Below are 27,990 nucleotides of genomic sequence, written 5' to 3'. Positions count from 1 at the left end.
CGGCCGTCCGAGCAGCGGGGCCCCGGCTGCGCTCGCTCGGGGCCGGGCCGGGCGGGGAGGCCGGTCCCGCGAGCGGGGGCGGGGGCGGCTCCGCGGCTTCTCCCGCCGCCGCCGCCAAGGGGAGTTTCCAGGAAGTGGCCATATTGGATCCATTCAGCCGCAGCCGCCCGGGCGGAGCGCGTCCCGCAGCCGGCTCGTCTCCGTCGCGGCCCCGGCGCTTGCTCCAGCCCGGCCGCCCGGCGCGAGCTTGCCATGGCGGCCACGGACCTGGAACGCTGCTCGGTGAGGGCCACGCGGCGCGGGAGAGCGCCCTGCGGGGTCGGGGCGCGCGGCGGGCTGTCAGCGGGGCGGAGGGCGGGGGTCGCGCCCTCGGGCGCGGGCGAGGCAAACCCAGTTCGCGGGAAGACGCAGAGACCCGCCGGGCTCCGGGCAGGTGCGAAGCCGGACTGCAGCTCCGCAGGCTGGGGGAGGATGCGGGACACCCCGACCCGCGTCGCCCCAGGGTGCTGCTTTCGGCACCGCGGGGGCGATCGCTGGCCGCGCAGGTGCTGTTGGCTGGACACGGCAGGTGAGGATGCAGCCCCTAGGACCAAGGGAGGCCGCCCGGAGAGCTCAGGGCAGTTGCGGGCTTGGGTCCTGAGGCTCCTGGGCCTGCTTTTCCTATCTGGACCGAACCCTCGCTCCTGATCCCCGCAGCCGGATCCTGGGTGCGACTCCAGACAGGGCAGGCCTCAGTGGTCGGATCTGCGGCAGCCATTCCCTGGGAACTGAGCCGGTCCGGAGCCCGCCCTGTGCGCGTTTGTCTGGGTCCCCGTTGGGGTCTGCCCTCTGTGTGGCTGACATCCCTGGCGGTCCCTGCAGGGGTCTCTGAACTCCTGCCAGTCCAGAGCCAACTTCCTAAAGGTTTCGTAATCCCCCTGGGAGAGAGGCCTTGGGGGAGTTGTGTCTGTTCGTCCTCTGGCGTCTAGGGCTGGATCTGGGTGTGTCTGGGATGTTCTGCCGTGACAGCGAAGGAGCTGGGTCCAGTGCCAGCCTGCGAGGCCCTGGGTGGACCTAGGGGAGGCAGGCCTGGGGCTTTTGGGGGGAAGGTAGGGGGTTCTGAATGTGTGACTGATAAGAAATGGGTTCTGAGGCTAAATGAGGGATCCAGGGACTTATGTAATTAATGCTATAAATACTGTCATCTGAATTTATATATGTAAATTTCCCCTTTAATCTGAAAATACATTTGTTGTTCTACTTTGGAAGTGCGTGTCGCTGAAGCAGGAGCCCGTGGTTTCATCATTTCCAGGCTGGTGTTTTGTTCCAGCGGGGGAGAGGGCTGTGTGTCGGCCAAGTCAGTTAGAATACCTGGCAGGGTCCGGGAGGGGGCTCATTAGAGACTGCCTTCACCCCTGTGCTGGACCCCTGGGCAGCACCTGAGTCCCGCCCCCCAGCTGGAGGCTGGAAGACCCTGGGGTGCCCGAGCTGCCTGTGTGTGTCTGGCCGGCCGAGCAGAAAGTTATGTGTGGGTCTTGTCTGTGGCCGGCCGGTTGTTCTGCAGGTGGGAATGGTATGTGGAGCAACCAGAATCAGGCCGCCTGATTTGAATCCTAGATGCTGCTTGTTGGCCATGTGACCTTGGGCAAGTTCTTTAACCCCTCAGTGTTCTCATCTGTTCAATGGGATAAAAATACTGCCGCCCTCCTGGGGTTGTGGTTGAGGATTCAATGAGAGACTGCAGGTGAGGGACTGAGAGCGGGGCCTGGCGTGCATGTGGACGGGAAGGTGGCCCTGCATGGCAGGCGGCGGCAGAGAGCAGGTTCACCCCGTTGCATGGCAGTCTCCGTGTGGGCTCCTGTCCAGAGATGGTCCTCACAGCATCAGCAGAGGCCCCTGCCTGCCAGGCTGTGGGCTTAGGGGGGAGGCCTCCTTCAGCCCCCTGTGTCTGCCCCTGCGTTGTTTCTGTGAGGGGTTTGGATGTTATCCACATGGTGTATCCAGACCCAGAGAGGGCACTGCCTTGGGGAAGGGTGTGGTGCCGGGGTCAGGGGACTTGGGCTCAGTGTCAGGCTAAGCCAGAGGAATGGACACCATCCACGCCCGCCACACTCTGGGCCAGCGGTGTCCTGGGAGGACTTGGGTGGGGACCTCGGGTGGAGTCTGGCCTGAATTTCAGGGTCTGGACTGTGTTCTCCCCTCCTGGCATGTCGTCCTGGGAAAGTTCTCCCTTTCTTGCTTTAGGGCAGGCACACAGGCCTGTTCTGGAAAGTGCCTTCTGTGGCCTGGTGCTGTATGTTTGGAGCTCAGGGGTCAGAGCACCCTGGGAAGGTTGGCAGCCGTCCCGAGACCTGCGGTGCACAGAAGCACACGCGTCACGCTTCGGGATGGAGCTGTTCTGGGCTTCCGTGTCCCCACGTGATGTGATGCCCTGGGCCCAGCTCAGGCCTCCCTCAGGACCGGTGTCGTCTCTGTGCGTGCTGGGCCCTCTGGCAACTTTGTTCGCCCTGTGGACCGCTGGGCTCCTGTCTGCTCTTGCTCTGTGCCTCCTCCTTGCTGAGACCCCGATGCTGAGGCCCCCTTTCTGCCTGCAGGGCCAGCTCCTGTGTTGCCCCTGTCCGTCTCAGGGTGAGGGGCATGAAGCTGTGGGGGCTGAGGAGGAAGTATGCGGCAGGGCAGCCGCCTGCCTGGCCTTCTGCCCGGCCCGTCACGTACCCCCCGTCTCTGCTTATCCCCAGCACCATCTGTCAGTTTCCTGAGACGCAGACTCTCCTGGCAGGGCCGTGGGAGGCAGCGTCTCGCCCAGGGGGCTCAGCCTCTTTCAGAGCGTGGTGGGAGATGACCACTAACCGCCTTGCAGAGCCATTCTAAAGGAGAAAGGAGAGCTGAGCGAGATGGCTGTGCAGCTCTCTGGGCCTGGTGGCGCTGGGGACTCACTTGTGGCACCGTCTCCAGAGCTTGCACTGTGCCGCCACGCCCCAGGGGTGGGTCTGTCCTGCCCTCCCCCTCCCGGGGGCAGTGAGCCATGCCCTGGGCGCTTGCTTTGAGAAGGGCTGCTGGGATCTTAACTGGGATGGTGAGAGCTGCAGGGCCGGTGGGAAGGCATTGTTGGTACAAAGGGAGTTCACCAGAGTGGGAGCTGAGAGGGTGGCAGGAAGGACAGACTGTCAGAGTGCCTGCGGAGAGGCTGGGAGCCCAGGGCCTGGCTCTTGTCAGAGGCTTTGGTGGCAGGGCGGGCGCTGGACGCTTTGTGCCTCTTATCTTGTTGATGCCAGAGCCTGCAGGTGGGTGAGAAAGCTGATGTGGTCGTCGGCCCCAGACTCAAACCGCAGCTCTCCAGGACCCTTGAGATAACGGGGTGGATCCCTCTGAGTTCCGAGCCCAGAATGGGATAGGCGCAGGGCGACTGGGGCAGTCACTCCCACGGATGTCACTGTGGCTCGGGTCCCAGCACTGGAAGCAGTCAGCTGCAGGATGACAGAGCACAGGGCCTGGGGGTGGCCAGCCAGCTCCGTGTGTCCTCTGCTGCCTCCCTGGCCTTCCTGCCTCAGTGCTACCTACTTAGGACTCAGGATCCCCAGGCAGGGGCCCCAAGGCACAAGCTTTGCCAGACACCCGGATGTGGAGCTGTGTGGGCAGGAGGGAGGCGCGTCTGCCCAGGAGAGGAACACCTGCTGACGTCAGCCTTGCTGTGGAGCTGGGTGCTCCCTGCTGGCTGCCTTGGGGCTGCCTGCATCCTCAGGACCCACGGGAGCAACCGTGACTGGGAAGAGGGTGAGGCCAAGGCAAGGGGCATTTGGGCAGCAGCTGCACATGCCCTGGGTGCCCTTGGGGCAAATTGGACGTCCTCCTCCTCCCTGGGACGCCTGGCACCCAGCTGGTTCTCAGCCCCCATCCTGTAGGCCACGTTAGAGGGACGGAACCTGAGCAGTGAGGACCCGTGTGAGACAGGCCGTGTTCTCTGAGGGGCTTCCTGGCGAGGGCTGCCTGGAGCCCGGGGTTCTGGAGGGGCTGTGGCTGTGGAACCGAGTCCACTCTCCAAGCTGGCTGTGGGCTGGGGCACGCCTGCAGCCCTGCCTGCGTGGTCAGGGTGAGGCACAAAAGTACGACCATGCTGCCCTGTGCCATGTCTGGCCATGTCGGTGCCTCTGTGTTCTCTTCCTGCCCCAGCACTGGCGTCCCTCCAGCCACCTTTGCTGCCCATGCCCCCTTCTAAGCGGGGTGGGGGTCTCGTTCACTGTGTAGTGCAGGCTGCCTCCTCCTTCCAGCAGTGTCTAGACGGCTTTTGCAAGGCGGTGGTGTTTGCCACCAGAGTCCCTGAGCCAAGCGAGGAATGCCTGGGGTTCTGGTACATTCTGTGGCCTAGAGCACCTGCCCCATCTGCTCTGTTGTGGGGTGGCTCACTCCATCTCAGGCAGTGCAGCCAAGTCCAAGAACACTCTGTGTCCTAGGCCTGGGGTTGGGGAGGCGGGCGTGGACCCAGTACCCTGTAATGTGCCCTGGGCTTCCTGGAAACCTGATTGTGCTAGGAGAAGCGGGAAACACACCATCCCAAATAAATAAGCTGCAATCCTGACACACTGCAGAGAAAGTGTGACTTAGAGAAGGCGCCAGGGAGCAGAATGCTGGCGTCTGGAGGGGGTGGCCTCGGGTTTGCTCCCAGAGTTCCTGTTCCTTCTAGGACAGGTGGAAAAGGGGACATGTGGTCTGTGAGAGTGACCGGTGGCCCAGCTGGTTTCGTGCCAGTGTTGCCTTGTACCACCAGGCTGGCGCCATGCAGACTGAGTGAGCGCTGCATGCGTCCTCGCCCACGTTTTCTCTTGCCGCCAAAGCAGACACTTGAGTTCCACATGTCCTCTTGACTTGGGACAGGTAAACCCTGCCCCTGTCTTCCTCTCAGGCTTAGGGTAGCAGCTTCCCACCCTCACCCTCCCACATGCGCCCCTCTGGCTGTTTCCCGTAACCTCTGACCTGGGATTTGAGGCTGGCTGTGGAATCCTGGGACCAGAGCCTAAGCCCTTCCTGGGAAAATTCCTCGGATTCCTCTTGGGCTCAAGGACAGTTGTGCTCGTGAGACCACGGGTTCTGGCAGAGGCCTGTGCTCTGGCTATTTAAGGTCCAGGCTGCTGGGAGTAGCTGCAGCCCGGGTTGGGTGGTTCGTGTCGGGAAGGTGGGTGGAGAAGGCTCCCGGTGATGCAATGACTTGTGGGTCTGTTGCTCAGTGACTTAATGGGCTTCCCCCAGGGCTGGAGCTCTCCTGGGGACTGGGTGCACAGGCCTGTGGGTGCTAGGCATGGGATCCCAGAGGGAGACGAGCATCTAAAGTCAAGAACGCTGTGGGTCAGGAGCCTCATGCAGCTAGCTGGTGTGGTATCCCCTCCCCCTCCCCCCCAGCAAGCAGACTTGTGTGGAAGGTTTGATCCCAGTGATGTTTTTTGTTTATTTGCTTTAGAGTGAGCTTCTTTGTTGTTGTTGTTATTTATTTATTAAGATTTATTTGGGGCCAACGCCATGGGTCACTTGGTTAATCCTCTGCCTGTGGTGCTGACATTCATATGGGCACCAGGTTCTAGTCCCAGTTGCTTCTCTTCCAGTCCAGCTCTCTGCTGTGGCCCAGGAGGGCAGTGGAGGATGTGCTTGGGCCCCTGCACCACATGGGAGACCAGGAAGAAGAACCTGGCTCCTAGCTTCGGATTGGCACAGCACTGGCCATGGCGCCATTTGGGGAGTGAACCAGTAGAAGAAAGACCTCTCTCTCTCTCTTTTTTTTTTTTTTTTTTTTGACAGGCAGAGTAGATAGTGAGAGAGAGAGACAGAGAGAAAGGTCTTCCTTTGCCATTGGTTCACCCTCCAATGGCCGCCACGGCTGGCGCGCTGCGGCCTGCGCACCGCGCTGATCGGAAGGCAGGAGCCAGGTGCTTCTCCTGATCTCCCATGGGGTGCAGGGCCCAAGGACCTGGGCCATCCTCCACTGCCTTCCCTAGCCACAGCAGAGAGCTGGCCTGGAAGAGGGGCAACCGGGAAAGAATCCAGCGCCCCAACCGGGACTAGAACCCGGTGTGCCGGCACCACTAGGTGGAGGATTAGCCTATTGAGCTGCGGCGCCGGCCTCTCTGTCTCTCTCTCTCACTGTCTGTAACTCTACCTGTCAAATAAATAAAAAATTAAAAAATAAAAAGATTTGAAAGGCAGAGTTACAGAGAGATAAAGGCAGAGAGACACAGAGAGAAAGGTCTTCCATCCACTGGTTCACTCCCCAAATGGACCCAACAGCTGGAGCTGTGCCAATCCAATGCCAGAAGCCAGGTGCCTCCCCTGAGTCTCCCACACAGGTGCAGGGTCCCAAGCAGTTGAGCTATCTTCTACTGCTTTCCCAGGCCATAGCAGAGAGCTGGATTGGAAATGGAGAAGCCGCATGGGATGCTGGCACTGCAGGAGGTGGCTTTTACCCGCTGCGCCACAGTGCCGGGCCCTCCGCTTTCCCTGGCTCTGTTGGTTTAGACGTTCAGCGGGGTTCCAGTCCCTTCTGGATGGAGGCCCGTTTGTGGAAGGGGCAAGCCGGGCAGTGCGGACTCTCCGCACATCCAGCCTCATTCTTGGGAACAGGGTCATTGTCTCTTGGCTGGCCACGAGGGCTGTTCCAGAGGCTTCGACAGGGCGTTTCCTGACCAGGAGAGGGACAGGGACAGCCTGGTTCTCCACTGGGCTGAGAAACGGGATGCCCTTCCCCGCTTCATGCTGGAGAGCCAGGCGTGGTGGGACACAGCCCACCGGTGCAGGGATTATTTTGGTTGTTATCTTTGATTTGCCAAAGAAATGATGACACAGGGGCCTGGATCTCGCTCAGGAGCCAAACGCTTGTGAGCGACCCGAGAGGGGGTGACGTCCCTGTGGCATTCTCAGTGTGTGCGGAGTGCTCTGGGCTGCCAGCTCTGTGTCCCAGCATCTGAAGACGTTTAGAGCTCCTGTCCCGCAGTGAGCGCCCTGGGAACCGGGTGTTCGGGAAGGGCCGGAGGCAGTCTCCTCTCACCAGCTCCAAGTGCAGCTTCCCTCCAGCTCGCTTGCCTCCCGGTCCGGGCTGCAGACTGCCAGGCCTTTGGCCCACACCAGTGCTCTGACATGCTGTGTTGGGCCTGCTAGCTTCTCTCAGTCTGTACTGGTTGCCAACACTTAAAGATGAGGGGATTTCACATGCTATCTAGATTTCTGGATTTTTCACATGCTATTTAGATTTCTGGATTCTCTTGAAAAATTGGAAGATTTGGCCTGCATCCCCACAGTGGGCCGAGCACCAGTGTGGGCCAGGCAGTTCCGCACCGTTCCCACCTCTTCCTGGGGGGCCTGTCACGTGGCCAAGTCAGTGGCCATCTGCCATCCAGCGGCACCTCAGCAAGGAGGCTGGACGGTCTTGTAGTGTCTGCCTCGGATCCTGGCTTCTCCCTCCCAAGAGCGTGGTCTCAGGCCAATCACTTAATCTCGAGGTGCCTCGACCGTCTCATCTGTGTGCTGGAGAGCATGCAAAAGCCGACCTCGTGGGCTCATGAGTGGAGTGGATGAGAGGAGATGAGGATTTGTCACCGCCCTTGTTATTCCTTTGCCGCCGGCCTGGTCTCTGTGAGCCCTGAGTGCAGACGGAGCCCTGCGCCCAAGGAGCAGGTGTCCCCCTCCCCTAATCGGCGGTGTCTCGGTGCCTGGCGCTTGGTGGGTGTGTCCAGTGAGTGTGATGAGTGACTTAGGAGCCTGCAAAGGACCAGGGAGGCAATGTACAGAGAGGTTTGGGGCAGAGGCTTGGCCTACTCCGAGTCCGAGACCCCTGCCCTGGGTGATTCTCTGGCCTCTGTGTGCCTCAGTTTCTTCAGCTGTAAAATGGGGATGATTATAGTGTCTGCCACTGGGAAAGACCCAGTGGGAAAGGACCAGGTGAGAGGCCTGGTCTGCAGGGGGTGGTCCTCGGCAGGGAGTCGGCGTCGGCCTTGACCTCTACTCCTGCTGTACACCAAAGGGCTGTAAACTCCCGGTGCTTTTCTTCCCACCCTCCCTCCGTCAGCTCCCTCTCCTCGCACTGTCCCTGTCCTCTGCGTCCCGAGTGCCACACAGGAGACGGCAGGAGTGGAGACACTCCACTGTGGGTTACCTGCTGACTGCGCTCCATTAGTTGAGCACTAACAGGGATGCCTGGCCGGGGCAAAGGGGAAAGGCCAGAGGTCAGGTAGACCCCAGCTCTGTCTTCGATGTTCTCAGCTCTGCTGTCCTCTACTTTGGCCTTAGGCTGGCTCCCGTAACGGTCAAAAAGAGGGTCCTAAAGCCTCAGCCTGGCTCACCCGCCTCTCCCTGAACCAGTCATGGGTTTGTGCCGATTGGCTGCCACCAACCACGCTGCCAGGCTCCCAGCCAGAGAGGGGCCTGCCTTGATTTCCTAGTTCAAGGTAGCTGGGACATGCAACCATGATGCATCTGGGGCTGCTGGCTCCTCCTGGGCTGCCACCCCGGTCAGTTTAGCAGGGACACCTGCAGTGAGTGATGCACCTTGGGTCGTGTGTTGTTGTTGCCAAATTTATGATGGGGGTTGGCATTAGTGAGTCACCCTTTAGGAAGACTGGGAGGTCAGACCTGTCTCCTGTACCAGGGAGGAGCACTGTGTCCCTCAGGGCCTGCAGCCATCCATGTCTCTGTGTGGGAGTGGGTGAGTGCGTGCACATGTGTGCTGCACTTGCTATTGACTGACATCCCAGCTCCCTGAGGCTCCTGAGCAAACACTGCCCTTGGTCTGTGGCCCCTGGAAGGACAGGGCAGCCTGGGCAGCACCATGGGGCTAAAGACCTCCTGGGGCTTCCCATGGGCAGAGCAGGCCAGGATGCTCAGCCTGGAGGGATGGGCTTATGTGAGCCCCCCGGGACTTCTCTTGATCTCTGGAGACTAGAACTGTGACAAAGTGTGGGTGTGTATGTGGGGGGGGGGGATGGGAGGCAGGGTGGCCTCTATTTCCCTGTAGGTCTTCTGTGGTAGAGTGTGTATGTGTGCATGCATGTGTGTGCATGTGTGTGTGAGTGACTGCATGTTTGTGTGTGCATGTGTGCATGCATGTGCGTGTGTTGTGTGAATGCATGTATGTATGTGTGTTCTGTGTGTGTGTGTGTGTGTGTGTGTGTCTGTGTGTGGCTTCTAGACGCAGCTGGCTTGGTGGGTTTTGGCCACAGGCTACAGGAAGTTGGACAGAGTCCCGATTGTGTCACCCTTGGACGAGGAGGATGAATAAACACGTCGCCTTCTCTGCAAGCAGAGCACGCCTTTCGTCTTGGAGATTTTCAGGGTTGCTCTGTCCTCCGGTTGATCCTCAGGCATCCACAGGCAGGTGGAGCTGCCTGAACAGTGAAGCCTGTGTTGGCTGGGCAGACGGCTGGTGCTGCAGCCGGTGAAGGTGGTGTACGGCCGCTGGCAAGTGGCATGTTGTCAGCCATGTTGGCCGCAGTGGTGCGAGGGTGGGCAGGATGGAAACGCTGACCTCTCCCAGCCTTCAGTCGAGTTCTGGAAGTCTGTGGACTGGGCGGAGAACTATGCTGTGCAGAATTAAGGGACTGGGATCACTGCAGTGAGAGGTGAGGGATGTAAGAACTTAGAGACCAGGTGAGAGCAGGTGCAGAGAAAAGGTGGCACCTGGGGAAGGGGCAGCGCTGGATGGGTGAGTGCAGAGTGAGGGCTGGGCTGGAACCTGTGCACCAGGGGTTTGGCCTGACCCAGCACGTCCGAGGCTCTGTTGGCTGCTTGTTATGTGGCATCAGTGAGTGGAAGCTGTCTTGCAGACTCCACTTAAGGGTCCCGGGCTTGAGTGGGTTGATTGGCTGTGAGTTTCTGTGGTCAGGGGACAGGGAGGGATGACCAGCTGTAGGAACAGAGGCTTAGATGAAGAGCAGGTTTAGAGGTACCTTTGACTTTTGGAGGGGCTCATGCAGCTGTCCAGAGAGGCCACCTGGGGTCATCGGTACAGGGCTCCAGCTGGCAGGGGCAGGCATCAGTAGGGGACGTGAAGAAGGTGGGCTCTGGTGGAGAGGACGAGGGGCAATAGGGGTTCCGGCCAATGCAGCAGGCTGTACTGCAGCCAGGTCTAGCACTCAGCTGCTGCAGAGATGCCCCTGCAGGGCAGGAGCCACCCTCGCATCCGGTCCTGGGCCCCTCTGCCCACTGCGCCTGACCAGTGTCTTCCGGGCTGTCCTCCACCACGTCCTCTTCCCTTCTCTAGAGATGTGGGCAGCATGGGCAGGTAAGGCTCTGACTGCTGCCCTCTCCTGTTCTTCCTCTTTCCGGCTGGCTGGCTGGGCAGAGCGGCTCAGGAGGAGGCCCAGTGTGGAGCTGCCTGGGGCCTGCCCTCATGGGAGCTGAGCCTGGGAACCTTGCCTTGGAGAGCAGTGTCTCCCCCCATTCCCAAGGAAGCCAGAGAAACCAGCCACACAAACTGGAGTCTGACCTTGACCTTCTGCTTCAGGTCCTCGTGGTTTCTTTTTTTAGTGCAATGGTCCGGCTCCAGCGGCTCTAGCTCTATTGAAATTGCTGCTCAACTGTTTGCCAAGGCCATGCCCCCACTCTTTCACCTGGAGCACTCTGCAAACGACCAGGGCTGCAGTGGGGGCGGGAAGGTGGTAGGAGCTGGAGCCTGGGGTGAGGGGGTGTCGTCTCTGCAGAGTACCACCGAGTCAGGAGGCTGGAGGCCTCCTCTGTGCCCAGGTGGTGGGCTGACCAAGTGCGTGGTGGCTTCTTTAGCAAGGCCCATGTGCGTACTCCATGCTTGAGTACATGAGGAGCTGGGGGCTGGCCGTGGAGCACCTGAGTGCGGCCTGATTGGCCCAGGTCTGGGGGAGCAGCCCCAGCACCCCATCCTCAGAGTTAGCAGTCTGTACTTGCTAGAGTCTTTATTTAAGATCCAGGGAGCACCTGGGGAGGAAGAGAATTGGCCTTGGGACCACCTGTGCTAGGAGAGGCCCTGGCCATCCCAGGTGCAGCAGAGCCATGAGGAGAAAGGCCTTTTCCAAGGTGGAGCTTAGGGAAGCTGAGGGTCATTGGTTCCCTCTTGGGAACTTGGCCTCGAGCTGGAGCTCTGGAGCGCGAGATTCACTGAGTCCAGACAGGAGGCATGGGGCTGGCGTAACTCAGGGTCAGTCGCCCCCCGGCTTGGCTTGGCTTCCCCAGTGGGCTCACTGCCTGGCTCTGCATCTCTCTCAGCAGAACGTGGAGCCAGAGCCCCGGAGCCTCTCGCTGGGTGGCCATGTGGGCTTCGACAGCCTCCCCGACCAGCTGGTCAGCAAGTCGGTCACTCAGGGCTTCAGCTTCAACATCCTCTGTGTGGGTGAGTGTCGTGGGGGGGCGGCCTCCCACACAGGACAGAGGAGAGCCCTCTGGGAGGTGGCACACTGCAGCCCTGACCGCCTGTCAGTTCAGCCACCAGGGGGTGCCCCAGGCACCATGAAGCATGGGAGGGAGGGGACGAGGGTTGGTTGGGGCCTGCCCAGCCAGGGCCTGATGCAGTTGTCAGAGAGTGGGCAGGATTCAGCACACGGAAGTGCTTCTGTGAGCTGTGGGAGCTTGCCTTGCAGATTTAACTTTGTTGTACAAACACTGACCCATTCCTGCTACGTGTTCAAGGACTCCGTGATGAGCACGTCACCACCCTTCCTCACAGTATCTCCACAACTCCAGCCCCACACAGGGGGCTCCACGAGACCCCCTGTGCTCTGCTGCAGCCTCCGTAGGTACCTGGGGGGAGGGGCCTGCCCTGAGCACCCCACTGCCTGGTTAAAACTGCCCAGAACTGGGGCATCGGGGCCGACGCTCCAGACCGCGTCCCTGCATGCTGCGCACCGGGCAGGAAGGGCCTGCAGAGGCTGGGTGGTGACCAGGTCCCCTTGAGGCCACCGGAGACCAATGTCCAGTGATGTCCCCACGGCCTCTGGGCCCTCCCTCTGCCCTTCCCTGAGGACACGTGTCACATGTCCCAGATGCCATGTCTGTGTCCAAGTCTTCCTGCTGGCTCACTCTCTGCACACTGTTTCTGAGACCCCCAGGGAAGGGTTTGAGGACAATGAGGTGTGGAGTGGGGGCCGTCCCTCTTTCCCGTGTGGCACCGAGGGTGCCTGCGCCCCACTCACCCAGCTGCCACGGAGGAGTCTGGTTCCAGCCTTTGGCTTCCCTTCCTGCCCTCCCTCCTGCTGCCCAGGGGAGACTGGCATCGGCAAGTCCACACTGATGAACACGCTCTTCAACACGACCTTTGAGACCGAGGAAGCCAGCCACCACGAGGCCAGTGTGCGCCTGCGGCCCCAGACCTACGACCTCCAGGAGAGCAATGTGCAGCTCAAGCTGACCATCGTGGACGCCGTGGGCTTTGGGGACCAGATCAACAAGGATGAGAGGCAAGAGGCGGGAAGGGCGGGGCCCCCCAGCCTCAGCCCATGCCACCCCCAGTGGCCACAGTTCCAGGACTCATCCCAAGCAGTCCTCACTGCCGGCTGCCCCGGCAGGGAGGCCAGGGGAGGGCGTCTGGGGGAATATCAGAAGCCCTGCGGCCTCTGACCACCCAGCTCCTCCTTGGAGGGGTCGGCCACCTGCACGCACACAGGGATCCTCAGACAGAGGCGGCCCTGAGCACCGGCCACGGCCACACGGCCGCCTCCCAGGTGATGGAGCTGTCTGTAGTTACAGGCCCATCGTCGACTACATCGACGCGCAGTTTGAAAACTATCTGCAGGAGGAGCTCAAGATCCGCCGCTCCCTCTTCGACTACCACGACACGAGGGTCCACGTTTGCCTCTACTTCATCACGCCCACGGGGCACTCCCTGAAGTCCCTGGATCTGGTGACCATGAAGAAACTGGACAGCAAGGTGCGGGCAGCCTCCTTGTCCCTGGTGTCCCCCGGTCTCCTGCTGTCACAGTCTGCTGGGGCTCCGCCTCTACGCTCACTGCCTCTCCACCCTGCGCCACTGTTCCTGCTCTGCCCTCCTCTCCCCTCCCTGACATGCATTCCCCGGGGTTCCCTCCAAGCTCTCTGCGCAGAGGAGAGTGAAGCCCCTGAATTGGAATGGGGATGGGGAGGGGCGTGGTGAGGGCAGAGGGAGCAGCTTCTCGAGGACATGAGGGAGGGTGTGGGTCCTGGAGGGCGCGTGATCCCATGGTCACCTGTCTGTGACTGCCCTCCCCATTTTCACTGTGGAAAGCAGGGGAACCTTGGCCTGGGGGTTCTGGACTCTTCCTGACTGCTGGTGGATTACCTTAGCTTTGTAGTGGGGAGCTCCGGCCCCTGCCACTGCTTCCTCAGGCCCCAGGCCGGTTAAGGCTCGCGAGAGCATTCTGGCTCAAAGCTGGGTATGCCCAGGGGGCCAGTAGAGGCTGGATCATGGTTTAGAGGACCCAGGGCTGTCAGGAGCACCACAGCTGATGGGTCCAGCCCATCAGAACCTCTGCAGGAGGCTGGGATTGGGCTGAGACTGCCCATGGGAGCAGCTCCAGGGACGTGGCCTGGGCAGGGCTGTCCACTGTCAGGGAGCCATTGCTCAAAATAACCATCTGCTGTCCCTGCCTCCGTCCCGGCAGGTAAACATCATTCCCATTATCGCCAAGGCGGACACCATCTCCAAGAGCGAGCTCCACAAGTTCAAGATCAAGATCATGGGTGAGCTGGTCAGCAACGGGGTCCAGATCTACCAGTTTCCCACGGACGATGAGGCTGTCGCAGAGATTAACGCCGTCATGAATGTGAGCACTGGCCAAGGGCCCCAGGCCTCCAGGACCAAGGGTGGGGAAGCTGGTGGATGTCACACATGGCTCCTGGAGACCCTTGCTCCCCAAGAATCCAGCCTTAGCTTTCCCAGGATGGATGGGTGGGCGTCTGAAGCCAGCCAGTCAGTCCTGTGTCCTGTGTCCTGTGGGCAGGGGACAGGAAGAATCGGTTATAGGAGCAGAGGGTTCCCCACGTTGGAGTGTCACACATGTGGGCACAGGGTGGGAGCCTGTAGGAGTGAGCAGGCCCGAGGCCTGGGTCTGGGAACCTGGAAGGGGTCCAGGCCCTCGGGGTCCTTTCAGGGTTCTCTGATAGCCCCTGGGGAGCCCAAGATCTGAGAGAAGCCCTCGGGAGTCTGGGGACACTGAGAGAGCAAGTCCCCTCAGGGAGAGTCTGGGACGCTTCTGCAGAGGAGAGCCGGGGAGCGCGGGTCTGGCCACCACCCGTGGGCCCTGGGGGCAGTGAGGCGGCCTGCTTGTCAGCCTGCGGTCAATTCGGCACTCATGGCACCCCGGGCCCCTTTCCAGGCGCACCTGCCCTTCGCCGTGGTGGGCAGTACGGAGGAAGTGAAGGTGGGGAACAAGCTGGTGCGAGCGCGGCAGTACCCCTGGGGCGTGGTGCAGGGTGAGTGTGGGGCTGCAGCCTGCAGCCTGGACGTGGTCCTTGCCCTGCCCTGCTGCCTGCAGCCCCCGTCCTCTGTCCTGCCTGTGCCTGTGCCTGTGCCTCTAGCCCTCTGCCTGCTGTCCTGTGCACGGTCCTGCCCTGGGCCCGTCGGCGTGCCCGCCTGATGTCCCGCGCGCCCTCCGTTTTCAGTGGAGAATGAGAATCACTGTGACTTCGTGAAGCTCCGGGAGATGCTGATCCGCGTGAACATGGAGGACCTGCGCGAGCAGACCCACACGCGGCACTATGAGCTCTACCGCCGCTGCAAGCTGGAGGAGATGGGCTTCCAGGACAGCGACGGAGACAGCCAGCCCTTCAGGTGAGCGCCTGCGCCGGCAGGAGCCCACCTCGGCCGCCAAGGGGCCTCGAGAGCCAGGCCACGAGGGCTGGGACGCTGGGACCCACGCGTGCACTTCTCGGGCCGTGCGGTGATCCCTCCCTTGGCCCCTCTTCTCTGGATCTCCGCAGCCTACAGGAGACGTATGAGGCCAAGAGGAAGGAGTTCCTGAGCGAGCTGCAGAGGAAGGAGGAAGAGATGAGGCAGATGTTCGTGAACAAAGTGAAGGAGACAGAGCTGGAGCTGAAGGAGAAGGAGAGGGAGGTGTGTGCTGGCCCCGGGGACGGGGACGGGGACGGGAGAGGCTGGCGGGGCTGGCGCCTCCCTGGCTCGTGCTGAATCCCCACCTGCTGCTCCCAGCTCCACGAGAAGTTCGAGCACCTGAAGTGGATCCACCAGGAGGAGAAGCGCAAGGTGGAGGAGAAGCGCCGGGAGCTGGAGGAGGAGACCAGCGCCTTCAGCCGCAGGAAGGTGGAGGCCCTGCAGTCGCAGGCCCTGCAGGCCACCTCGCAGCAGCCGCTGCGCAAGGACAAGGACAAGAAGAAGTAGGTGGCGGCCCCTTCTGCGCCGGCCCCTCTCCTGCCCTCAGGGCTCTGCTTCTGCTTGGCTCCTGCTCTCTCTCTCTCACCCCTGCCGCTCTCTCACTCTCTCTCCCTCCCTCCCCCTCTCTCTCTCTCCCTCCCTCCCTCTCTCCCTCTCTCCCTTGGTTTCACTCATTTCACTCTCTCGTCTCCACTGGTTCTTCTGCCTCACCATCTTTTTTCTTTCTCTTCTCTCACTTGTCACTGTGGAGTGCCACCGCCTGGGTCTCTCTGCCTCTCTGGTGACCTTGCACTCCCTCCTCCTCTTTCTCCTTCCCTCACTGGTTCTCCTGCAGCCGGGGCCTGTGGGCCACAAGGCAGGGTGCGCCCTGAGGCTGCAGCGGCAGGGATTCTCAGGGAAGGTCTTTCAGGCCAGGAGAGGGCCAGGGCCTTGGAAGATGCGTTTCCAGCGCAGATGCTCCTGTGGCGCCTGCCAGGTCAGCCACGGAGCACCTCTCCCATCTCTGAGGCCGGGGCTGCAGGACCCACCCGGCTGCAAGTGGTGACCAGGTGCAGCCAGCGCTGCCCCCGGGGATGCTGGTCCCCGTGTAGCTGGTCTGCAGGGCCTGTGGCTCTTTGCAGGGGCCTTGCTGTTTGCTGGGAAGGGAGGCTGCCCTCCTGGACAGGCTGGAGCTATTCCTGCCGAGGAAAGAGAGGAGAGGGATGGGGGGTGGCGAGGTTTGTCCCAGCATCCAGGAGGACGGTCACTTCCCTGTGGCCTTTTGTATCACCTGTCTCACCACTTTTAGCTGGGGTCCAGATGCCTGTCCCTGGGCTCTCCTCCTCCCCCACGCTTCATCACAGCCCATATCACACTCTGAGGGTCTCGTCTCTCCCTGTCCCTGCTCTTGGCTGACCCTCTCCTGCCAACCTGGGAGCTTAGCAGGTCCACCCGTGCTGGCCTTCTCTCTTGGGCTGCATTTCCTCCTGGGAGGTTTGTGGGTGTGGTGCCCAGGCCTGTCCTTTCTTGTTGGCAGTGGGGCCTAGGGGTTAGGGCTGTGAAGTGCTTAGTTAGCTGTGGCCTTGGGCTTTTGCTTGTGTCTTTAGCACCACTCCCCTCTGCACTGCCCCTCCCCACCCCATGTTGCATTCCCTAACATACACACACGGGTGTGTGCGTAGACTACCTGCCAACACAGCACAAGGTACACATGTGTGTGGAGACAAGCATGAGGGAGGGGCTTCTCCCGGCGGGAGAACGGGGGTGAGAGGCAGAGCCAGGCGTTTAGGAATGCCGTTCTCATCCCGAGGGCCTAGTGTCCACTTCGGGCAGGCCCTCCTCCTCTTTGTAGTCCCCCCATCCCAGTGCCCAGCGGCTGCTGCTGTGCTGGGTCACACGAGCCCTGCCTGTCCCTGGAGAGGACTTGGCCCCATGCTCCTCTCAGCTCCACGAGTGCTCCTCTGCCTCGGATTTACTTCCTGTCCTGGTCCCACGTCCAGCTCCTGGCTTGGCAGGTGTGGGCAGGTGTGGAACCTGGTGGCTCAGAAATCTGATTTCTACTGGGAGGGGACGGAGGCTAATGACCCAGGTGTCCCCACCCGAGTGACTGCTCTGCCCCCTGTCTGCTGGGCCCAGGTTGTCTTGTTTGGGAAATCCACTGTGGAGGCACCACTCAGAAACTGAGGACAGAGACCTGTGGCCGGCCTCGGGGTGGCGGGGGGCGGGGGGGGGGGCTGTCATGGGTGTCTGGGCTCCAAGGGTCGCTTTCAGGGCCTGTTCTGTTGGCTGGAGCTGCCAGAAAGCTTCAGTGGGTTAGGCCCCTGGGAGAGGGAAGTCTCTCCTCCTGCCAGCCTCGTGGGGGCCAGGAGTGGGGTAGGGAGGGGAGCTGTATGCGGGCAGGGCACCCCTCCCTCCTGCCCTGGTCCAGGGAACAGGGTGAGTCAGGAGCGTGTTTGGGAAGGTGGGGAGACAGACATTTTTCATCTTTTAGTTGGGAGGCTTTGGCTGGTTGTACTTTTTCTTCACATTTTAATCCACTTTTGCAACATTACTTCCCAGTCAGATCTTGACCCTCAGCCTGGGACGCCACACACTGCTGCGAACTCTGTGCTTTGCTCCTCACTCGTGCCAAACTGACTGCCCTCTCCCCGTGTCCGTCTCGCTGCCTCCTGCTCGTTTGGTTTGGTCTGCTTGTCTTTTAATGTGTCTGTTTTTGTTTTGTTTGTTTTATTTTTATTTTCCAGTTAACGCACGCACAGACTGACGTGCCGAGAGCGGACTTTAGACTGTCAGGCGTTAATTTGCTTGAGTTAACGCCATGTGGCCCTTCTCCCATAACTTGGTGCGAGGACGGACTGGGAGCCGGTGCAGCCTCCAGGGTTCACAGCCTTGCTTGCGCCCTCGCCCCGGCCCCGGGCCGCCCTTGCGGCTGGCGGCCCACCCCTTTCTATGCAAACACGGAAAAGCCATGGATGCTGGAATCCAAAACTGACGAGGTTTATTTCTTTCAGAGCCAGTGGCTGGTCTTCCATTTACAGTGTCACTATTCCCTGACGGAGCCATGACGGGCCCCCCCTAGCCAAGGCCCCAGCCGACGATGCTTGGCCTGAGCAGTCGGCGTCGAGACGGCAGCTCGCGCGGGGCCCTCGGTGCGGCCGCCCCGTCTGGCAGACACGCTGCACACTTTGCCTGTCCCCCCCTTTGTTTTAATTTTGCTAACCTAGAGCTTGACTTCAGTAATAACTTTCCAATACTTCTAAGAAAATTTTTTTTTTAATTTGGGCACCAGCATAAGGATGAATAATATCCTCTCCGTTATTTTCATGAATAACACAGAGTCCCTGATTATTTTTAAAACTAAAACTATCTCTAAACCTTTCTCGTGTATAAAGCACCCCGCCCCCACAATAAACCTATAGGGAGAGGTGGGCAATAAACTTGCTGTGACGGCGGCGTTTGCAGTTTCTTTACGGATGACGGGGGCACCCGGACAAGCCCACGTGCAGCGTTTTTACTGTGAATGTAAATGGAACAGCAGCCTTCAGCCGTCGTCCGTGTGTCCCACAGGTGCTACCTATAACCAGGGAGCCGTCCCACGTGTGTGTTCAGTGTTCGCCTCGGGCCGAGAGTCCCAGGCCGGTCGTTTCTGCCGCAGAGGCAGAGGTGCTGGGGGGGCCGGGCCGTTGCCTGCAGGCCGCTCACTCTTCTCTCCTGAGCTGTGGAGATGGAGGAGGCTGATGGACGCAGGCAGTTTCGGAGAGCTGCAGAGTGTCCTGTCCAGAAAGCGCCTGGGTGCTTCCGAGAGCCCTTGGAGAACGGAGTGGAAGAGATCACTGTTATCTTGGTGCAAAATACCCCGAGATCCATGCATAGTTTTTTCATCTTACTTTGGGAACCTTCTTTGAAGGCTTTGTGTGTGCATGGATTTCGAGGTTTTTGTTTTCGGCCTCAGAATAAGCGTGTTTTCACTCCGTTCTCCCCAAACGTTTGGAAGTACCCTGGTGCCAGCAGCATCACTTTTTCTATGCTCCTATTTACAAGCGAAGGGTCACAGCCTGGCTCAGTGGGAGACGTGGAGACAAGGAGATGGGAGGAAGGGTGGCCCCCCACTCAGGTGCAGCACAGGCGACCTTGCTGGAAGCCCCCGGAGGCCGTGCTGACGTGGTGTTGGGTTACTTGTTTCCCCATCTTGCCAGCCCCAGCACCGTCTCCCGCTCTCTGCCTGGCCTGCCTATTGCTTCCAAGGACGGCAGATGTTTGGCTTGGAGGGAGGCGGAGGGGCGAGCTGTGTGTGGGCGTCTCCTGTGTGGGGGTCCCCACACCCCAAGCACAGCAGGCTCTGTCTGCACCCAGGCACTCCACCACAACCAGGAGGGGATCCAGGTTTTGTGGGGCTGGAAACCTGGACTATTTTGAATTATTTAAGAATATAAGATATGCATTTGGGAACAGGGCCTTGGAAGGGGCTCCGAAGAGGATGCCTCATTAGCTTCATGTTAAATCCACTTCTGGTTGGGATGGAAGGCAGATGCTTTGGTGTGGCTTGCTCACGAGGTTAGCCTGCATCTGGTCCTCAGGGTCGTCAGATGCCTGAGCGTGCATGTTCAGTTGGGTTCCACCTCTCTCGGCTCACATATGTGTGAAGAGGAGGCTCAGTGCCCCAGCAGGAGGACCCCTGGTCCATGGGCCAGCCTGGGGACGCTGCCGTGGGCAGGTTCTGCCCGCCATCCCCTGCTGCCTGTGGGCCCGAGGCTTGCTCGCTTCTGCGGGGAGACATGGCATCCTCTGTGGTCCGAGCTGGCTCCTCGGGTGCATCAGCCACGGCAAGCCTCATCGCACCCCTCCCCTGCTATCTGTGTTTGGGATTTTGTTGTCCTGAGCTGAGACCAAATGAATCCTTGACTCACGAGGTGAGTTTAAAACTGGCCATTGTTTTGCAAGCTACCCATCACGGGATGCGGTCCTGCTTGCAGGCTCTCGTGTAGCTCAGACTGGTTTCCGTTGGCTTTAGTAGGGTTGTCATATAGGGTCAGGTTGGCATCTACTCTCGTGAACTTCAGGAACCATGCTGGCTTGGAATAGAATCACCTTACAATTTACTGAAGGAAGTGTCCCCAGCAAACCAAGTCTAGTGGTTTATAATTGTGCAAACTGCATACATGTCTGTGTGTGTCTGTGTGTGCACCCCCTGTGAAGCGGGGCTCGCGTTCCGGGATCAGAGGCCCGAAGGAGGTGTGGCTTGCTTGTCTGTCACGTTAGCTTTTCTGAAACTGCTGCATTTGTTGACTCATTTATGCCTTCATTCATGGACGGTTTTGTTCTTTTCCATTCACTTTGTACTCCTTTTTGTTCCCCCATTAAATTTTGCATTTCTTTTGAGTTTTTACGGTGTCTTTTTTGGGCAGTAGCTTTTCTGATTAACAAGTGTCCTGAGCCTGTTGAGCCCCTCCAGCTGTAATACAAGGCAGCTTGTCTTTTCTGTGTCCTCTGTGGGGGTCTGCTGTGCTGGGAGCCCCGTCTTCCTAGCGAATCCTGCTGTGGACAGCAGTGGGAGGTGCGTGGGTGGGCGTGGAACAGAAGAAAGAGTCACAGTCAGGGAACAAAAGGTGAGCACAGAGCTCAGGCATCTTGCTGGGTACAGGCCTGGGACTTGTTCAAGAGGCTTGGCACAGGGTGGCTAGTATGTGGGTACTTCTGGTGTGCCAGGTTTGCTCTGAAGGATGTGACATGCATTATTAACCCTTCTAATCCTACGATTAAATACCACTGCTCTGCCCATCTTATGGGCGAGGCAGAGGGGTTAGATAATGACCCCAGTCACAAAGCATGTCGGGATTTGGACGCTGGTCGTCTGTACCCTGGATTCCTGAGCTACAGCTGGCTGCTTGGCATGCCATTGAGATGATGGAAGACCAGTATACAAGTGACAGTGGTGAAGGCTCTGACAGTGTGGGCTGGTGGACCTGAAATGGTTTTGTTGTGATGGGAAGCCCTGGGGGAGAGGGAAATGGCCGAAGGGCAGACACCTGGGTCCATTTGTTGAGCTTTGTCTATCTGCCATTAGGAAGATTCTGGAGAGACCAAAATGAGCCAATGGCAAGTGAGGTTGTGGAGCTCAACAGGGAGACTGCTATGAAGATACAGTTCTGCTCCACCTGTGGGAGGCAGGGAGGCAAAGTCTTTAACCAGCTTTGAAGGGCAGTTTCCAGAAAGATGGGGAGAAGGGCCTCCCTGGCTTGCCAATTTTGGAGAAGTAACTTCTACAAGTTTAAGTAAGGCCTGTGATGGTCTCACCCCCGAGCCTGCCTAGCCCCTTGCCAGTGCACCTGCCTTGGGGCTTCCTTCCAACTCCACTCTGCCTGGTCCTTCAGCAATCCCTGCCCAGCTAGGGACATCAGGAAGATGGACCGTGTCCCTGTTTCTCCTGCAACGATCCTGCACCTCTGATCTAACGTGGGACCTGAGACCCCAAGGCAATCTGGAACAGCACCCCAAGACACTGCATACTCACAGGCAGCACCTGGGCACTACTGCAGCAGATTCACAGCAAGGGGGAGCACCAAGGCTGCTCCTTATCCTGCTGCTGAGGCTCACGGCTCTGCCTGCTCCTTTTTCAAAGGGTTTGAGAGTTGCATCAACTCTGGGGACCTGGCTCACATCTAGAGCCGTGTAGTGAAGAGGCCCAGAGGCTTCCAGGCTGTCTTCCAAAACCTGAGACAGCCTGAGTTCCTGTGGGCCCCCAGGGTGAGCTCCCACCCCACCTGCTACAGTGCCTACTGGTGCTAGATAAGCGGCGGCTGAGGGCAGTGGGGCCCACCACTGGGAGCTGTGGCTGGGAGCAACCAGCCCCCCAGCATGTCCACCGCAAAGATACTGGACTTGGGGATGGGAGACAGTGTTCCCAGCACAGGTCACTCCAGCCAGACTAAGCACATGGGATCCCATTTGCATCACCAACAATTAGATACTATTTTCAGACATTCCAGCACACAAATTTGTGTCAAAAAAAAGAAAAAAAAGCAGAGGTGTGTGCTGAGAACCAGCTGCTCCTGGGCCATGTGCGCCCCCGCCCAGCACATCCATGAGACAAGTGCTGCAGTGGGAAGATGTCCCACAGCACCGCTAGATGTGCCCCACAGCCATTCAGATCCCTGGCCCTCCTTACACAGCCCCAGCTGGCATCCTTGGCAGCTGCATGCCGCTGCTCAGAGGCAGCTCTGTAGGCCCCGGGCATCAGAGAGGCAGCTGGCTTCCCCCCAAGGCTTGAGGGCAGCCTCCTTCTGCAAGTACAGGGCGTGCAGCAGGCTGGGCCTGCAGACCTGCTCATTCCAACAAGCAGCTCCTGGAGCTGTGCCTCCCCTAGCAGGTGTTACCCTGCGCACCTGTTTGTTACACTATTCCTCATCACTTGGGCTACTTGGCTGAGATGTGCTCCAGTTACTGCACATGCAATGAAACACACTTTGACTTGCAGTCGTTGTGAAGGAAGACCCAAGCACTGGGCGTGTCAGGGTAGAGGGGCTCAGGGACTCCTGTTCCTGGGGCTGCAGCCAGGGCAGACGGGCCTGCAAGTGGCCAGGAGTCTGGGGGAAGCCTGGCAGGCAGAGCAGCAAGAACCGGTCAGTCAGGGGTAGGGCCCTGAGTCAGCCCCACTTCCGGCCTCACCTTCCAGCTCTTCGGGACCAATCCCAGTCCTTGCTGGAAGAAGGAAAATCAAGGGCAGTTTGGGCATCCACACATTTATTCTTTCATTCTCTCTAGTTTTGGGTCATGTGCAGACACAGGGGAGGCTGGGCCACAGTCCAGCAGACCGTATGTAAGCTGTACCAGCCCTGCCCCCTGCTCTTCTAAGGGTTCAGCTGGGAACTGCTCCTCAGCTGCTCTTCTGGGGCCCTCTCGCCTTCTGGTTAGGGGACTCACGAAGGCCAGAACTCGGAGGAGCTCAAACATGGAGGCTCTGGCTGTGCTCTGCCCATGCAGGGGCCGCGCAGGTGGACCAGCAAGTCTGTGCAGCAGGGCAGCTAGAAACTCCTCAGCTGCTGCCTGACGAGTTCTTTGCAGGGCACGTACTGCTCCATGCTGACCTGTGTGAAAACAGAACGGTCACCCTGGAGCAGGAGCATCTTAGTCCATATGAATAGGCAGTGGGCTGCCACCATGTGAATACAAAGCCATCAGGAGGGCCTGATGGCCCAAAGCATGCGTATTAACCCCTCCATCTCAGGGACCTCTGTCTCCTTGGTAACTGCCAGTGGTCTAACCATGCATCACCTCTAACCTATCTGTCTGGGGGTGGGGGTGTAGATTCTGACTGCCCACCCTCTCTCCTTCCCTTCACCTGCCTCAGGACCCGCTGGTGCCTGCCACATACACTCGTACAAAGGGGGAGGGGTCTGGGTTGATATTTCTGATATTAAGCTCAGAGGCACTTCCTCCCATGCTGAACATACTCCCACTCCCCTTGAATATCAGGGCTGCCATGGAGAAGTTTGCTGTCAGAGAGTCCCCTCCCCACCACAGTGGTGGGAGCCTGTGTCCCATTCCCAAGTCCACAGAGCATGGCACGTGTGGGAAGCATAGGCCTCAGGCAGACTCTTCCCAGAGCTGTCACAGCCAGATCATCTTCTGGAGCCCAACAGGGCCAAGGAGGGCCATGGGAACCCTTTTTGGGGGCAGAGTGTGTCGGCGAAAGGGGCACAACTCGGAGCCTGGTCTGGGGCGAAGTTGATGTCTACCTGTGCTTTCTTTAGCAGATCAGATATAGGAGTACAGCAGTCGGGCCTGAGCCTCTCCAACTCTAAGGTGATGATGACCAAGGCCAGTGTGGAGCCCTTGAACTGCAGCAGCTGGTGGCCGGCCATACAGTGCTGCAGCTGCCTGGTCAGGGACGCGACGTGGAGGGAAGGATTCCTCTGAGGCAGCAGCTCCATCACTTGGGGCCAGCTCAGGACCACCAGGGCGTGGAACTGGAGACCATGATTTTTAATGTTAGAACAGAAAACCCCATACGTTTCCTATGTCAATGACCAAAAGTGCACACAACTTAACTTTCCATCAGGGAGCACCAGATGTTGCCCAACCCTCTCGATTCTCATCCATGGCCCCACAAGCATGGGGCAGGGTGTGGGGATGAGGCTTAATGCCCATGTGGCCAGAGAGAGCTTGCTTTGTGACAGGGTCATTTTGAATTTAAAGTACCTAGCCGACAATGTTTCAATCCTGAAAAAAAAGAAACATGTTATTCAAGAGCCAAGTGGCAGAAAAGGTTACTTGTATCAGCTTGAGGAGAGAAGAAACTGGGGCTTGGCAACAGTGGCCAGTCTTCAAGCGAAGCAGCCCTGGGTGATTTTATCCTCCTGCTTCCAAACAGACCAAACCCTCATGGCATTTCCACATTGCATAATTTTGCCTTACTAATAGAATCATATCCCTACAGATGCCATCATCCCCCCCAACAAACACAAACTAACGTATGATATTTTTTTAAGTGCCGGATCAATATGGTCTAAAGCTTCCATAAGGATTGTGTGTAGATGAATCGAGACAGCTAAGTGAATGTGTGTAAAGTGAGCAAGAGCAGATAGCTATTTATGTACCATAGTCACAGAATGCAAAGTGAAATATTTTTGCAGTGTGTATTCAAAAGAGAAATTCACCATAGTAGTGCCGTCTAAAAATCTTTGTAAAGTTAACGTCCTCTTGAAGCGGGAGTTTGGTGTTGGACTCGAGACACATTTTCACTCTTCTGTACGTCATGGGCCTTGTGGGTCACCTCTGTGTGGTTCATGTGCGAGGACCTGTGCACGCCTGTGCTTGGCCGTCCAGTGTGTGAACAGCTGTTCCAAAGGCACAAATGAGTCTAAGGCAAATTCTGTAAACTCCTTGTGCTTACCAGAGTCAAGAAATCCAGTGGCGTGGCGAGATACAGGTCCCAGTGCAGTCTGTCCAGAATAGCCAGCTCCATCCTCAGCAGCTCACTGGGGCTATAGCCAGAGCCATAGTGCTTTATGAAGTCTTTTACATGTGGAATTAACTGTAAAAAGAAAATAAAGAGGCCAAAGCCCTACACCATGTCATAGTAGCTTCTGTTTTCTTATCCATGGGGACCGGGCGTCCACGACCTTGGCGCCATGGCCCTTGGGGGTCTGCCGGACAAAGTGCTTCTCAAAGAAAAGCCAAACCAGATGTTACTGTCACATCCCCCAGGGAGTTGTGACAACCTGCAGTGACTGTCCCATGGTGACCCTCTGCTAACAGGTCTTGATCCCCAGTTGCATGCCAGCACATACCCCAGGATGCTGTGGGGGCTGAGGCTGTGCCCCTCCCCTGTTCTGAAGCTCTCCAGGAGCTGTGGGCTCTGCCCATCTCTGATCCTCATCCTGCCCCTGGCTGGTTACTTGTCATCCAAGGGGAAATTATGCCTTTGAGCTTGATGTGCACCAGACAGACCCATTGACAGAATCTTCCACGGTTTCTGCGGCATAGCAACTGCAAACATTCCCTTCCACCTTGATTTAAGCTGGTCCAGTTCTGGGGAAACCGACTTCCAGAGATACTAGCAAGGCCTGCCTATGAGTAAACATGCAAGGATGAAGTGCATGACAGACTGTCTCACCTTTTTAGAGGAAAAAAGTACTGATATAACCCCTAGGAATATTTCTAAGAGTACAGTTACCCTGCACGACACCCCAAAGCAACTTTGGGGAGGGGGCACAGATCATATCTAATAGACAAGGGTTAAAAACATTTTTATTGAAGGTTTGCAGCTGTATACACAAGCAACCTTCTCCCTGCTTCCTCTGACCCAGAGATCAGCTGAGGGAGGCCCTGTGGCAAATGCAGTGGTGTCACCTTCCCCAGAGTGGAAGAGGTCAAAGGTCAGAGGGAGGTGGGGGAGGGAATCGGGAGATTATGGCCTCCTGAACACAGGCCACAGAGAAACTCTCAAGTCCACGCGCGTCTGAAGTGCCATGGGGCCTCTCTAACCCCAGCTTGGCCCTCCTGCCCCTCTCAGAGAAAAGTCCCAGCATCCTCTGGGCCCACGTTCAGACACAGTCACTTTATCAGTTCATGGGCAGCTTTCTAAGACATTGTATCTAGGGGTGGACATTGGGCCACAGGGGCTGAGCGGTTTCTTCCTAGTTCGGCAGCAGATACTGTGTCAATCAGTGGGACAAGATGGATCTGCCAGGGGTCAGGGGCCAGAAGACCTCAGCTGTGCTCCCCATCTGTGGGGTTCCAGGGTCCAATGAGCCTAAGGAAGGGGCAGCAGAGGCCCACGCAGTTAGTTACTTTTCCGTAATGCCCTTCGGTCTTAAGGGGACAGGGGACATTGCCTCTCAGGAACCTGGGATCTCCAGAGCAGCCCGCAGCCCAGTGTGGACATCCAGGGCCACACACCTCCTCCTCCTCGTTCACTTTCACAGCAAGTCTCAAGGAAGTCACCATGATGATGTGGAGTAACTCCTTATTCACCTGCAGCACAGAATCAGCACACGTGGGCGGGATCTGAACACCTGAACCTGAGCAGCACCTGCTGTTTTTCTTTCAACATCCCCTCCCTTTCCAAAAAGACCAGTTGTGCTCCTATTCCTCCAGATGCTGGAGCCACAACATTCCCTCGCTAGACTAGGGAGAGGAACACGGCACCTTCTCAGGGAAGGGAGTCTGTGCTGGCCTCACCTGCGCTGGGCAGATCCAGACAAGCAAAATGTACCTCAACACACAGCAAATCCTTTTCCAAACTAGAGCCTCTGATTCTCCCAGCGTCCAGCCCTGACCGCCTGACCCAGAGCTAGGCTCTGTGGGAGGTGGTATGCGCAGAGGCACCCGTTGCCAGCTCTCCCACGTGAGCCAAGGCACGGGGCTCATGTGCTCTGCTTTGAGCATCTGGGAGGGCTGACCTGTTGGGCAGCAATGGGGAGCAGAGGGGACCACGTCCTTCCCTCCTTTGTCACCATCCCTCTGAGGCTGCCTTACCTTCACTGAAGCCAGGAGGTGGCTAAAGATGGTGAGGGCCAAGTTGAAGGTGGCCTGAGAGAAGTGAAAAATGTTGGGAAGCCGCAGGAGCCCCTGCACGACGCCCGAGAAGGCGGCGCAGATCTCGGGCTGCAATGGAAGAGGGACGGCAGGGGGCGGTCAGCGCCGGTTTAGCGGGGGTAAGAGCTGCCCACTCGCGGGGACCAGAGCGCGGGTGACAAGCCGCTTCAACATAAACCCTTTGGGTCACCCGCCTCTGTGGCCCGCTAGGCAGAGCTGTCGTACCGCCACTGCCCTCTTCTGAAGCAAGACACCCTCCAGCTGGGAGGAACAAGGGATGCTCCTGTGAGGCGCCACGCCTGGGGAAGGGCCCGGGCTCTTGGGCGCAGAGCACAGGAGCGCAGGCCCAGGAGCACCTGTTTATTTGCCCTGTGCGGTAGCAAGGCCCGCAGCGGGCACCGGTACCTGGAGTTGGCAGCCCCGCCACTGGCGCTCCTCGCGGCCCTGGGCAAGCTGCAGCCGCACAAACAGCCGGCGCTGGTCCTGGCTTCTTGAGTCGCAGGGCACTGGCCGCGGCACGGACGGGGACAGCTGCTGCAAGGGCTGCGGGACCTGCGCAGCCGGGCGCCTGAGTGTTTTGGCCAATGGCGGCGGCTTGGAGAGCGAGGCGGCCTCCGGAGGGCGCGACCCCGGGAACCTGCCGCACTTGGAGGGCGGAGACGCGGCCCGTGGACGCGGCGGGAGCAGAAAGCAACGGGCCGCTTGGTCCAGACGCCTGTCGAGACTCCCGCCAGCCCTTACCCACGACGGCGAACGCTGCCGCTCTTCCGAGGCCATAGTGATTGCGGGAAACCCACCTTTGGCGCGCGTCGTAAACCGGCTTTTTATAACCCAGCACCCGACTAACGCAGCGCACCTGGGGCTGCCACCGTTCGGGGCGGGCTCAGCGGCTGCACCTGGACTCCTCTCTGGGCGCTGCCCGGGTGCCCCGGGCCCACCTTCCGGGCTCTCGCTTGGGGTCGGGAGGTGTGCACCTGAGGGCGGCAGAAGCCAGAGCGCGCAGGTGAGTGAGGAATCACCCAGGGTCTCCTCCCAGGCCCACTTCAGCTTGCGGGACCCCCTTCCTCACCCGAAGCCCGCGCCCCATGCGCAGAGCGCCCAGCCTGGGGCACGCCAGCTGGTGACCACGCCTGCCCCGGGCAGGGACTCCCGGCTACCTCATAGCACATGGTGCAGATCTGGGG

At 59.0% G+C, this 27,990-nt stretch overlaps 2 protein-coding genes across 16 annotated transcripts; one reads left to right on the top strand and one right to left on the bottom strand.

The window, feature by feature from the left end:
- The first annotated feature begins 55 nt into the window (after positions 1 to 55).
- On the top strand, positions 56 to 24,833 carry SEPTIN8 (septin 8). Of its 15 annotated transcripts, none has more exons than XM_070075012.2 (10): positions 56 to 282; positions 11,197 to 11,317; positions 12,185 to 12,380; positions 12,664 to 12,850; positions 13,560 to 13,721; positions 14,274 to 14,370; positions 14,560 to 14,728; positions 14,878 to 15,010; positions 15,107 to 15,291; positions 23,521 to 24,833. In XM_070075012.2, exons 1-10 carry the CDS (start codon positions 253 to 255, stop codon positions 23,681 to 23,683), a joined length of 1,443 nt encoding a protein of 480 aa, XP_069931113.1. In that variant the 5' UTR covers positions 56 to 252; the 3' UTR covers positions 23,684 to 24,833.
- Positions 23,893 to 27,990, bottom strand: CCNI2 (cyclin I family member 2). The gene is made up of 5 exons (XM_070075912.2): positions 27,876 to 27,990; positions 27,212 to 27,780; positions 26,747 to 26,875; positions 26,168 to 26,242; positions 23,893 to 24,800 (listed from the first exon to the last, which is right to left on the bottom strand). The coding sequence occupies exons 1-5, from the start codon at positions 27,973 to 27,975 to the stop codon at positions 24,627 to 24,629; spliced, it is 1,047 nt and encodes a 348-aa protein (XP_069932013.2). The 5' UTR covers positions 27,976 to 27,990; the 3' UTR covers positions 23,893 to 24,626.

This window comes from Oryctolagus cuniculus, chromosome 6 (genome assembly GCF_051225735.1).
Source record: "Oryctolagus cuniculus isolate XC-2025 breed Fujian yellow rabbit chromosome 6, ASM5122573v1, whole genome shotgun sequence".
NCBI classification, from domain to species: domain Eukaryota; kingdom Metazoa; phylum Chordata; class Mammalia; order Lagomorpha; family Leporidae; genus Oryctolagus; species Oryctolagus cuniculus.
Note: the sequence above shows the minus strand (reverse complement) of the source record. Positions and strands in the feature narration are given on the sequence as shown.